We start from the raw sequence: 12,291 nt of genomic DNA on the forward strand, positions 1-12,291 counted from the left end.
GAAGGGGAGAGAGGATTGTAGAAACCAAAGGGGTCAGGCACACCACAAGAACATGACCCATAGAATCAACTGACTAGGACTTATAGGGCTCACAGAGATTAGGAAGCCTGTATGTATATGCCCTAGGTCCTCTGCGTATATGTTATGGCTGAGTGGGAATCTTTTTTTTAAATTTTTTTATTTTATTTAATATTTTATTTACATTTAAGATGCCATCCCCTTTCCCCATTTCCCCTCCCTAGAAAACCCCTGTCCCATGCCCCCCCCCTTTTCTTTTTGCTTTTATACAATTTTTTTTAAATGTTAAGCAAAGGATTTGTAAGTTTGGTAATGCTCAATCAGAGGCGTAACCCAATACCCAACCTAGATATAAAAACCATCTTTGACTGGTGGAGATCTGTGAACATCTGCCTCCGTGCCCCCTCTCTTTCTCTCTCTCATCACCTACCTTCTCCTCTCCTTCATCTTCTCTCCTTATTCCATCTCTTCCTCTCAATACTCCTTCCCACTTAGCTCCTCCTACATATCACTCTTCCTTTTAAAGTAAAACTTTTCTCTCAAAATACAATTAGAGCATACTGAGTGGGAATCTTAACAGTGGAAGTGGGGACTGTCTCTGACTCTTTTGCCTTCTTGTGGGACCCTTTTCCTCCTCCTGGGTTGCCTGTCCAGCCTTGATGAGATAGTAAATGCCTAATCTGATTGTAGCTTGTTATGCTGCCTTTGGTTGATGTCCTTGGGAGGCCTGCTCTTTTCTGAGGGGAGGAAAGTGGGAGTGGATCTGGGGGAAAGGAGAGATGGTGGGAAAAGACTAGGGAGAGGAAATTTCAGTTGGGATATGATATGATATGTTAGGAGCCGAGTGAGCGTGATAACATTCGCCATTACAAGATGGCGCGGGCATCCTGTGCTCCCACTAGTAAACAACTGACTGCGCAGGTGCAAAAGGCAAAAAGCGCGCCAAAGTCACTGCCCATCCCGGGGTGTATTATGGGTAATGAGTGAACAGCCAATCAGAAGTGAACACGTCACTCTAGGGTGTATATAAGCAGTGCCTTTTCCAGGCTTTGGGTCTTTCCACTTCTGGTTATACAAGAATAAAGCCTCGCTGTAGTAACCACCCGAACACTGCCTCACGTGTCTCTTTCGCGGGCGAAGGGGACTCAAAAAGGGGCGCGGAACAATGAGACAAGAAGGAAAAGAAGGGAGGGAGGGAGGCATGGATGGACGGAGGAACAAACGAATGAATGAATGAATGAATGAGTGAACGAACAAACAAACTAGGGTCACTGGGCAGTGGTAGTGTATACCTTTAATCCCAGGACTCAGGAGGCAGAGGCAGGCAGGTCTCCAAGTTTGAGGCCATCCTGGTCTACAGAGTGAGTTTCAGCACACCCAGGGCTACACAAAGAAATCCTGTTTCAAAGAACCAACCAAACAAACAAATAAATACACAAAAAAGGAAACTAATTTAGCATGATTAATACACATTGTTAAATACCATAATAACATAATACTCACTAGTTATAATATTCTCACCATTTGTGCAGTAGAATTTCCCAAAGACTGAAGGTCATATTGCATAGGCCCATTTTCATCCAAAAGATGAAACTGCTCTTCATGAAGGGCCTGTGTGTCAGTCAGTGTCTCTGGCATATCCTGTGATGTGAGTGAATCATGTGTTTTAGGACCAGTAATTGGCAAAATGGTATGGGGATCATTTTGTCCAAAGGAAGGATCCCCAGAGTCCATGCAGGTTAGATGCTTTTGAAAAGAAAAAAAAAATTATTTCAGTCTTCGTAAAATATATCATATTTTTACAATTTCTAAAAAGACTTGTATACTAAACATAGGAAGACATTTATATTACAGTTAATTGTTCATTCTACTTTTGTAACAAAAGGGTTTTTTTTTTTTTTCATTTTTATTTTTTATTTTTTTAGACAGTATCTCTACATGACCCTGGCTGTCCTGGAACTCACACTGTAGACCAGGCTAGCCTGGAACTACAGAGATCTGGCTTCCTCTGCCTCCACCTAAGTACTGAGACTAAAGGCGTGTGCTACTAATGCCCAGGGAGTTTGGTTATTTTTAGTGCTGAATGTTGAACCCACGATCTTCTACACGCTAGGCAAACTATTTACACTGCGCTACATTCTAGCCCAAAGTTTTCTTAAGTCAGTGGCTCTCAACCCTCTTAATGCTGCGACCCTTTAATGCAGTTCCTCATGTGTGCTGACCCCGACCATATGATTATTTTCATTGCTACTTCATAACTGTGATTGTGCTACTGTTATGAATCGTAATGTAAATAGTTGTTTTCAGAATGACCCTGTGAAAGGGTCATTCAATCCCAAAATGAGTTGTAACCGACAAGTTGAGAACAGCTGTCTTAAGTCAAATTGTTGACTTTTATATTTTTTTAAGTCTTTATTTATTTCTTCAGGGATGGTTTTGAACAAAGTCCCCCAAATGGGTTTTTGAACAAAGTGAACAAAGTAAAATATAATTAAAAAAATATTTTGAGTACACAAATTTTATGGCTATACCTAAGCATTAATATAAAATATTCTATATCATTAAATTAAATATATGATAGATATGTAAAAACACTTTATGAAATAGTATCTCAAATATGTGTCCCAGGCCTGATCTTAAACTCTTGATCCTCTGTCTGTGTCTCTGAGTACTGGAAAAACAAGTGTGTACTTCCATTCCTGGCATATTAAAAATCTTGTATCACTATGAGAACAAGTAACTGTTCTTTACACATGAAAAGGTGTTGAATGTCATGCTGCTCTTAGGTTGAGAACACTCTCCCAGTGAGTCCCTACCTCGAGTCCCTGTGCTTCTCCTTCCGACTTCTCACCATCATCACAGTTGGCCCCTACCGAGTGACGCTGCTCCATGCTGCTTCACACTCAGTGCCATTTTCTCCAATTAGTTAATGGCTGAAAGATTAAACACCTGGTCAACTGTACAACTAAGGATGTTTTTATGGGGATGTCAATCCTAAGTAAAATTTTCATCTTCCATACTATGGTATCTTACACAATTTAAGTAAAATATTTTCCTTTCTACAGATAGAAAATTACTGTTTTTGTTAATTAACTTACCAATGCACCAGAATGCATTTAAGGCAAATTAAATATTAGGATTACATAGTTCCCTCATTCTGCCCTTAATTACATCCTATGTTTGCTCACTGAAATTGAATTTGTATTATAAGTTGTATATAAGTTTGTATTATAAAGTTATGTTACACTCACTGCACAATTGTTTAATAAAATAAAAGTTTAATTTTATGGGTTGGATGTAACCTATACAACATTACATAATTTTTGAAAAGATGCTTTGGTATGAATGGGACTGTGCATGTATGAGAACATGTGTCCTGCAGAACATGTTAATCTACATGGCCTTATGTAACTATAGAAAAGCTGCCTTGGTGCTGACGGTATTACACATACAGGGCAACATGTGTCCTTCTAAATACATTAATTATACGGCATCACATAATTTTAGAAAAGATGCTTTCGTTCTTACAGGACTATACATCCACGGAGTATGTGTCCTACAAGATACACTCCGAATACTCTAGTGGATGTCTAAAACCCCAGAAAAGACCAAATCCTTCATGTGCATTTCTAGTTCAGCATTTCTATATTAGGTCTATTAGGCACAATAAAAGATAAGTAATAGCAATAATAAAATAGAATGATTACATTATAATACAATAAAAGTTATTCCTAAAATTTCCTCTTTAGTATTCTCTAGTCATGGCTGGCCACAGGAAACTGAAATTACAAAGAGTGATGTGGGGCCTACAAGATAGTTCAGTAGGGAACTTCCTCTGGTCTCCAAATAAAGAAGTAGTACATGCACACACACACCCTACCCACAATTTAAAATAAAAAAGGCTTTTAAGTTAAAGCTTCAGATAAGAGGAAACTACCAGACATATTTTGTAGCCAACCAAGGATGAGTTTGTAAGACCCTACCACTGAAGACACATCAGACCTTTATTGTAGTACCTAGAGAACTCAAGCTAGAACTAACCTCTCTACAAACTAGTTTGCATAGTGCTAGTTATTCTGGCCAATGGGAGGAAAAAGGCATGAATGGACTTACTCAGTAGTAGACCCTGTATGCTGTAATAGTGACCTACCAGGTGGGATGTGCTCACTGGTACATCAATGACATTATTGTTATGGAGGTAATAACTGCTTCCTAATTGGATTTGAAGCCCACTATATAGGAGGGATGTCTGGTACTCTAAACCTAGTCAAAAGCCCACGGCTGCTAAAAGGAAACCTGCTATTGTTTTGCTAAATGAACACATCAAACTGTCTTCTAAATATGTTTAGAGCCAGAGATTTGCACTGCTCTCAATTCTTGTCAGGAAAGCTTTTCTCTGCAGTGGGTTGCAGTCAGAGTATTCAGACTTGGAGAATGTTGAGTGCTCAGTCCCACATGGGAGATTTAATCCATTCTACCTTCCCCTCAAGGCTCAAGAAATATCATTCTCTGTACCCTCCAATGCTCAAGAAAGGGGGAGGGGCGGAAAGAATGTATCAACCAGGGGATGAGAACGAGTATCATGAAATGTCTTCTGGACATAACATGATCATTGCCCTCATGAACTTCCTGCAGCTATGGTTTCCTGTAAAAAAAAAATAATTAAGCTAATCAATAGTCTAACATGCATGGAAGAGGGGCTCACAAGGCTCCATCCTTAGCTGAGGAGCTATTAGCAACTGATTTCTCCTGGACAATGGGTAGTAAGTTTTCTTCAGGTGGTAGCCTGTGGTAGCACTAACTGGACTCAGTGGGTTATGAAGGTGAGCGGGACAAGTATTGGGGATGCCTGGAGGAAGCAGAATTTGGATTGGCTACAATTAAGATACATTGTATGTATGTATGAAATTATCAAAGAATAATTTATTTAAATCCTGAAGAAGATGACAATGGTAATCTTAACATTCTGATCTCCGTATCTCTTCCAGTTGGGCATGGTTGTACATGCTTAGAATCCCAGTAATCAGGAGGCTAAGGTTGGGGAGAGATTGAGTTCTAGGATTACATATGTAACATCTAACAGCCTGGGTTACATAAAGAGACCCATCCTTAAGTTAAAACTAAACACTCATACTACCTATTATTAGCTTGACAAACTTGGAAATGAGAAATTATGCATAATATAAACTTTGAGGCACTTAGGCCTAGTACCCTAAGGCCAGCTGTCAGCTAGCACAAGCCAGAGCCCAGTAAGTTTATTCAGACTATCTGATCTGGCCAGCTTAGTCTGCTATGGGCTTCTTTGCCTAGTTTTTCTCTCAAAACCCACAAGAAGGTTCCTCTGCAGTCTGCTACCCAATGTCTACTCTCCACCGACCTTGGTGTTATATTTATTGTTGGCACTTCGTGATATAGCATGCCCACTCCTTGTGAGAACTGTGAATAATGGGCTGTCTTCCCAATGGCAATCGTCTCTTCATCTGTTGGTCTCACCATACCTAAATAGAAAAGAAGTCATGAATACATGAATGCAAACATTATAAATAAATTAACAGCAAAAAAACTAAGTAATGTCTATAAAAAAGCAGTTCTCTGATGGGACCTATAAGATGGCTCAGTGGGTAAAGAAAGTTGCTTGCTGCCAAGCCTGATGTCGGTGTTGGATTCCTGGAACCCAGATTGTGAAAGGGGAGAGCCAAGTCCTACAAGCTGTTCTCTGACCTCCACATGTGCATGGTGGTGTGTACTTGTACAAACACATGAATGCACATACATATACATGTGCATACAATAAATCAGTCAAATAAATAACAGGTATACATGTGAACAAAACACCCATATACATAAAATAAAAATAATCAGCCTAATAAAACCCTGGTATCACTAAATTCAATTGATTTACATAGCCCTAAGAAAGAAAAACAGTAATAAACCATGATATAGATTCTTTTACCACTTAAAGCTTTTGTTCCATACTTATTAAAGAGTCTTTTAAATTTAAGTGGATTTTTATTACATAAAATTCACACATTTATAAGAAGAAAAATATATGCAAAATACACCTGCTAAGCCATGACTTTGCATTCAGTGAAAATATTTTCAACTTAGAGTTTCTGGTATCCACCTTAAGATGTTTCTGCCATGGGTAGAACAGACATTCTTTAATATTTATTTATTTCTTTATTTATTTAATGTATGTGAGTACACTGTCGCTGTCTTCAGACACACCAGAAGAGGGCATCAGATCTCATTACAGATGGTTGTGAGCCATGGTTGCTAGGAATTGAACTCAGGACCTCTGAAAAGCAGTCAGTGCTCTTAACCCCTGAGCCATCTCTCCAGCCCAAAACAAGCATTCTTATTCCAATTTCTGACGTATTGATAAAGCATAGCTGATAGCATCCTTCATCCATCTAAAGCACTCCATTATAGCTATTAGGTCTCAGTGAACTCCAAGAGTGTTGCTCTTAAATCTTTAAGCCATATAGACACTCATTGCTCAAGGATTTTAACATAAGACAAACAAATAATCTCAATTAACAAATAATCTTTCTCCTTTTCTTATAGTCCTTTTTTTTTTTTTTTTTTTTTTTTTTTTTTTTTTTTTTTTGGTTTTTCGAGACAGGATTTCTCTGTGTAGTCCTGGCTGTCCTGGAACTCACTCTGTAGACCAGGCTGGCCTCGAACTCAGAAATCTGCCTGCCTCTACCTCCCAAGTGCTGGGATTAAAGGCGTGCGCCACCACCACCTGGCCTTTTCTTATATTCCTGCCAGCATATATTTGTTTTGATTTTAACCATTCTGACTGGGGTAATATGAAATCCCATAGTAGTATCAATTTGCATCTCCCTGATAGTTACAGATACTTGAACATTTAATGCTTTTTCCATGTGAACTTCCTGTTTAGTTCTATTCAAGATTTTTAACTGGATTATTTGATTTTTTGGTGTTTAGGTTTTTTGAGTTATTTCCATATTCCAGACACCAGCCCTCTGTCAGACATATGGTTCAGACATAAGTTTACAGCTATGACTGCATGCATGAGTTACACAAGATCAAGATAAAGTCCAAGCCAGGCGGTGGTAGCGCACGCCTTTAATCCCAGCACTTGGGAGGCAGAGGCAGGTGGAGTTCTGAGTTCGAGGCCAGCCTGGTCTACAGAGTGAGTTCCAGGACAGCCAGGGCTATACAGAGAAAAAAACCCTGTCTCGAAAAACCAAAAAAAAAAAAAAAAAAAAGACAAATTCCAAGAATGGAAAGAAATGGGAGCTACCAGGGAATGGTGGTACACACCTTTAATAGCAGCACTTGTGAGGAAGAAGCAGGTGAATCTCTGAATTTGAGGCCAGCCTAATCTACAGAGTAAGTTCCAGAACAGCTAGAGCTACACAGAGAAAGGCTGGCTTTAAAAAAAACAAAACAAAAAAAACCAAAGAGGAAGAAGCAGGAGTAGGAATAGGAGGAGGAAGAAGAGGAGGAGGAAAAGAGCTCCCCTCCTTCAACTGAGGAACAGCTGAAACTGATGGCTCCCATGGGAGGAAGAGTCAACCCTTGAGAGGTTGTCTATTCTCCAGTGGACGGCCCTCCACCTATGCACAGACTGGCAGCATTAAAGCAACTCAATAGGTTAAAACGGGGGAGGGAGAAGATGTAGGAAGAAGAAGAAAAAGAGGAGGAAGAAGAGAAGGAGGCAGTGGTGACCAGGCATTGGTGGCCCATGCCTTTAGTCCCAGCACTTGAGAGGCAGAGACAGGTGAATCTCTGTTAATTCAGGACTAACCTGGTCTAAAGATTGAGTTCCAGGACAGCCAGGACCACACAGAGAAACCTCATTTAGAAAAAACAAACAAACAAAACAAAACAAACCAATCAACCAAACCAACCAGAAAAGAAAAGAAAAAACCCAAAAGGACAACTGATGGAGAAACAAAGTTTTAAAATTTATTACCTTCAGGCAGTGGCTCAAGTTTCAAGTCCAGATTCTTATGTTATTTTGCCTCAGAAATGCCCCTTAATTCATTGATGGTCTTCCTTTGGGGCACTAAATTGTAACAGTGGCAGCTTTGTTTATATGAAAGATGTGACTGTGTCTTCACGGTAGCATGTTCTCTGTAAGGAAATAGTGGGTTAATGTTTATTTTACATTACGTAATTTTATTTATTACCAGGCTAATATGGTAGAGCCTTATTCCACTCAGGTGAAAGAGCTAAAGTCTAAGACTGACTACTGCTTGTGTCCGGAATAGGTGACCTTTGTCCCCAATTCCTCATCTAACAACTACAGATTTATTTCAGGACCAACAGTCTACAGTTATCAATGAAACTAAGATTTGTGCAACCACATTTTCTTTCCCTCAATGAAAATTATTACCAGTGGAGCATCTGTAGGAGCCACAAGAAGCTTGAAAATAAAGTTACCACACTTACAATCTATAATCCTAGACCTGACAAATACACTGTGTAAGCAGGAAGTACCAGAACTGGTTACAAAAGGCAGAAAGAAAGAACCATTAAAGATGGAGAGAGTATTTAATAAACTTCAGAAAGCCCATTTTTTTTTCTGGGAAATTGCTTTCTAGGATGTTTATTTTATATGACTTTACAAAGTAGATTTTCTTCTATATCAAAAGTAAAGCTTACAAGGCTGGAGAGATTGTTCAGGAGTTAAGACCACATACTGGTTTTGCAGAGGACCAGAGCACAATCATCCCAACACCCATGAGAAGTGGTTCACAGCACCTGCAATTCCAGCTCCAGATGTAATGCCCTCTTCTGGCCTCTGTGGGCACTGCACTCATGTGCATAAACCACAAACGACAAATATATTAACCAATCTATTTTAAAAATATTTAGAAGAAATGGTACAATTAGTGCTTCTATAACTTTAGTCTATAAAGGCTGTTTGTTTGCACATGGTGAATTCATGGCAGAGGGCTAGAGATTAGTCAGGATATTTCTTTAGAAAGGGCAATACCTGGGCTATGGACATTTGATTTTGATCAACAGCCAATATATTTGTTCAAAACACTAAAGGTAATTTCTCAGGTATACTTTCTGAAAAACTGTCAACATCAATCTTGTTGTATTTCTACCACAGCTGTTATGGACTAAAATATAATAATAATTTAAACTTTAATCTAGTAATCCAAGCCAGTGTGGAGCAAACAACTTTAATCTCAGCACTAACAAGGCAGAGGTGGGCAGACCCAACCTTTTACTTTTTGTAGAAAAGTTAAAGATCATGTTTAAAATATCTTTTATTTAAGGGCTTGTCTTTCCTAAAAAATTCTATAATTTTGAACTTTCTACAGCTTTTGTTTGTTTCTTGTTTTTTTGAGACAGGGTTTCTCTGTGTAGCCCCACTGTCCCAGAACTCACCCTTGTAGATCAGGCTGACCCCAAACTCACAGAGATCCACCTGCCTCTGTCTCCCGAGTGCTGGGATTAAAGGTCTGCACCTGCACCAGCACCAGCACCAGCACCAGCACCAGCACCAGCACCAGCACCAGCACCAGCACCAGCACCAGCACCAGCACCAGCACCAGCACCAGCACCCAGCAACTTCTACAGCTCTTACTCCGCACACACAAACCTTGTTATTTCTTTGTTCTTTGAGGGCTTAAACATGACTTAATATACGATTTTATACTGACTCTGAAGTGATTTGATTGTGTTTAATGGTAAGTGGAGTACAGTGGTTCCCTGCCCTTGTATACCTAAAATCAAGGTTGCCCAATTACACTAGGCTTTATTCTGTGAATATAAACCAATAATAGTTACTTTGTAATTAAGCAGGGAGATTAAAAACAAGTTTTAACAATATGCTTTAGTAAAACTTTTGTGGATGTGGTCTCTGAAATAGCTTGTTGTACTGCTGATGTTTCTAAACTAGCCTATAGCTTTTCTTTCCAAATTATGAACTCCATTATTTTACTTGAAACAGGTTTTAACTTCTCTTTGGCATATGTGAATTGCTATTATCACCATTTTGCACTTACTGTATTACAAGGTCCGTGATAATGACTTAATAACCAAAAGCCAGTAACCTACTAATGGGCGAGCAGCACACAGAGTGGACCCCTCCCTGACACATAAATGATTCATATCCCAGGTAGGATGACCTTACTGAGAAAGACAGACAGTCTCAATCTCATCAATTATTTCTAGGATTTCCACTTCATATTGACACCAGCTAACCAAAACTGAGGAACACAAACCCTATGAATAAAAAGAAACTATGGTAATTCTCTGAAAATCCCAGAACTTGAGCCACAATGTATCTGAGCAGTAGAGTCTGTGCTTAGGACACACAAAGCCCTGAGATTAATTCCAGAACTTTGGACTCAAGGTTCCAAACAAGCTACAAGCAAGTGTGGTTGGTTGCAGGCAAGTATAATCCCAGTATTCAGGAGGCAGAAGTAGGTGAGCCTAGAGTTCATAGCTAATCTGGGGAAACATAGTCAATGAAAATCCATCCTGGACTACATAGAGACCCTGTCTCAAAAGAAAAACAACAACAAAACACACCCCCCCAACACACACACACAGACAAAACCCCAAAACCCAAACCAAACAAATAAAGGAACAAAAAACCCCTAATAACAAAAACAAACAAACAAACAAACGAAAAACCCAAGAGACTTTAAGAAAATCTTTTTCCATGTTGAGTATTCTCCAAATAAGAGTGAGTCTTCATAAGGACCCCAGTAAATGAATCTCAAAAGTCTGTAGTCAACATAAACTAAACTTAAGAAAACCAACGCTCTATCTAGGTAATGCCTGGAAGCAACACCAGCTATGACACATAAGTCACTGTTGAAAAAACTCATACTGGGTATTCTTAGTAACTTAATTTTTCTTAACTAAACATCTTAGCCAAATAAAAATATATTTTAGTGAATTCAAGATGTGTGCTTCACAAACTGATCTTTCCTCCAGTAATTCGTGTTCTGTATCTTCCTAATCATAGTTTTCCTCTAGAATTAAGATTTAAAAAAAAAAAAAAAAAGTACTGATATCCAGGTATTGTTAATCTGGAAAAGTCCAAATTAAAGGAAGTTTAAAACGCTATTTTAATCAGTTATATGTTATCAGTAAAAATTCAATAGTTAACACTTCAACTAAGGAATTTCAAGTTTCAGATGTCCCAGCTTATTTAATGTTAATGCTCACCATTTTGAATGACTCGATTCTAAAGGGGCACACTACTATCAGCAAACCCAATCTTAACCCAATCTTCCCCCTTGTTAAGGGCAAAGGTTTTTTTCATTTTATGTCTCCACCTACATCAGTAAAGTTTCTGGTAAAAAACTTCTATTGGTAGCTCTTATGAGAGCAATAGTAAACATTTTCTGAGTGCTTCTTATGTGGCATTTAATTGTCACAGCTAATCTAAGTGTGGCACAGAGGTTAAGTAACACAGATAGAATAAAATTCAGGCATTCCTGTTACAGGGCATGCATTTCTGTAAAACGAATAAATTGCAAACAGTCATGCTTTTTGTGTCCTTGTCCACTCAACAAATGATTGTTTTCGCCTCCAAAATAGTTTAGATTGTTGAGATCACTTCTAATTTTCTACAGATTTAAATGTTAGGCGACATATAGAAAATCTCTCATTATATTCACCTGTACACTCAAACCGCTAAGCCCACACATTTTGCAATCCAGTTCTGCCTGACTCTGAATTGCAGTCTCAGAGGAGTGTGTCCCCGTACATCAACCCCACCCCGCGGAGGTTTTCAGGCAAATGCCTTAAAAAGTGACTTTGGGACCTTAAGAGTAATAGCCCTCATCTATTCTCCAATCAGGAAAATAGAGTAATAATCGAGACCATTGAGACCGAGACAAGCCTTTGAGTGGGTGACTTCAAGATTTAAAAAAAAAAAAAAAAGAAGAAGAAGTCTGAAAGCCGGGGGAGAAGGTGCGGAGGAAGCTTTTCTAAACATCAGACTCAGAAAGGAGGGGAGAGATCCCTCTCGGGCGAGCGCTCCGGCCCTGGACTACGGAGCTCCGTGGCGGTGGTGCGTTCTTGGGCTCCGCACCCTCTGCAGGACAGCCACCTCGCCTTCCCCCGCGGCAGCCTGCCTTCTCCGGGCCGCGGGCCCCCTCCCGGGCCCACAGGGAAGGAGCCGCCGTGGAGGCGGGCGAGGGCGCAGGGACAGCGCGCAGCGGCGTCCGGCGACGGCCGGAGTCGGGGGCTGGCGGTTGCTCCCAGCCCGGGAGGGTCAGGAGGTGACGGGAGGAGGAGGCAGGAGGAAGAAGGGAGGTTGGG

At 39.8% G+C, this 12,291-nt stretch overlaps 1 protein-coding gene across 4 annotated transcripts in view; it reads right to left on the bottom strand.

The window, feature by feature from the left end:
* Carf (calcium responsive transcription factor) overlaps positions 1-12,291 on the bottom strand; it is a 50,357-nt gene that overhangs the window by 37,812 nt on the left and 254 nt on the right. The window contains exons 1-6 of one of the 4 annotated variants that reach the window (XM_076931830.1): positions 11,646-12,246; positions 8,758-8,852; positions 7,967-8,127; positions 5,396-5,516; positions 2,835-2,951; positions 1,540-1,764 (exon numbers count right to left, since the gene is read on the bottom strand). In XM_076931830.1, coding sequence (XP_076787945.1) covers positions 1,540-1,764; positions 2,835-2,909 — 300 coding nt within the window. In that variant the 5' untranslated portion in view covers positions 2,910-2,951; positions 5,396-5,516; positions 7,967-8,127; positions 8,758-8,852; positions 11,646-12,246. Of the gene's footprint in view, positions 1-1,521; positions 1,765-2,834; positions 2,952-5,395; positions 5,517-7,966; positions 8,128-8,757; positions 8,853-11,645; positions 12,247-12,291 lie in introns of those variants that run through there. The other 3 variants (XM_034497587.2, XM_034497585.2, XM_076931831.1) reach the window with 3 other exon arrangements.

This window comes from Arvicanthis niloticus, chromosome 3 (genome assembly GCF_011762505.2).
Source record: "Arvicanthis niloticus isolate mArvNil1 chromosome 3, mArvNil1.pat.X, whole genome shotgun sequence".
Taxonomy (NCBI): Eukaryota; Metazoa; Chordata; class Mammalia; order Rodentia; family Muridae; genus Arvicanthis; species Arvicanthis niloticus.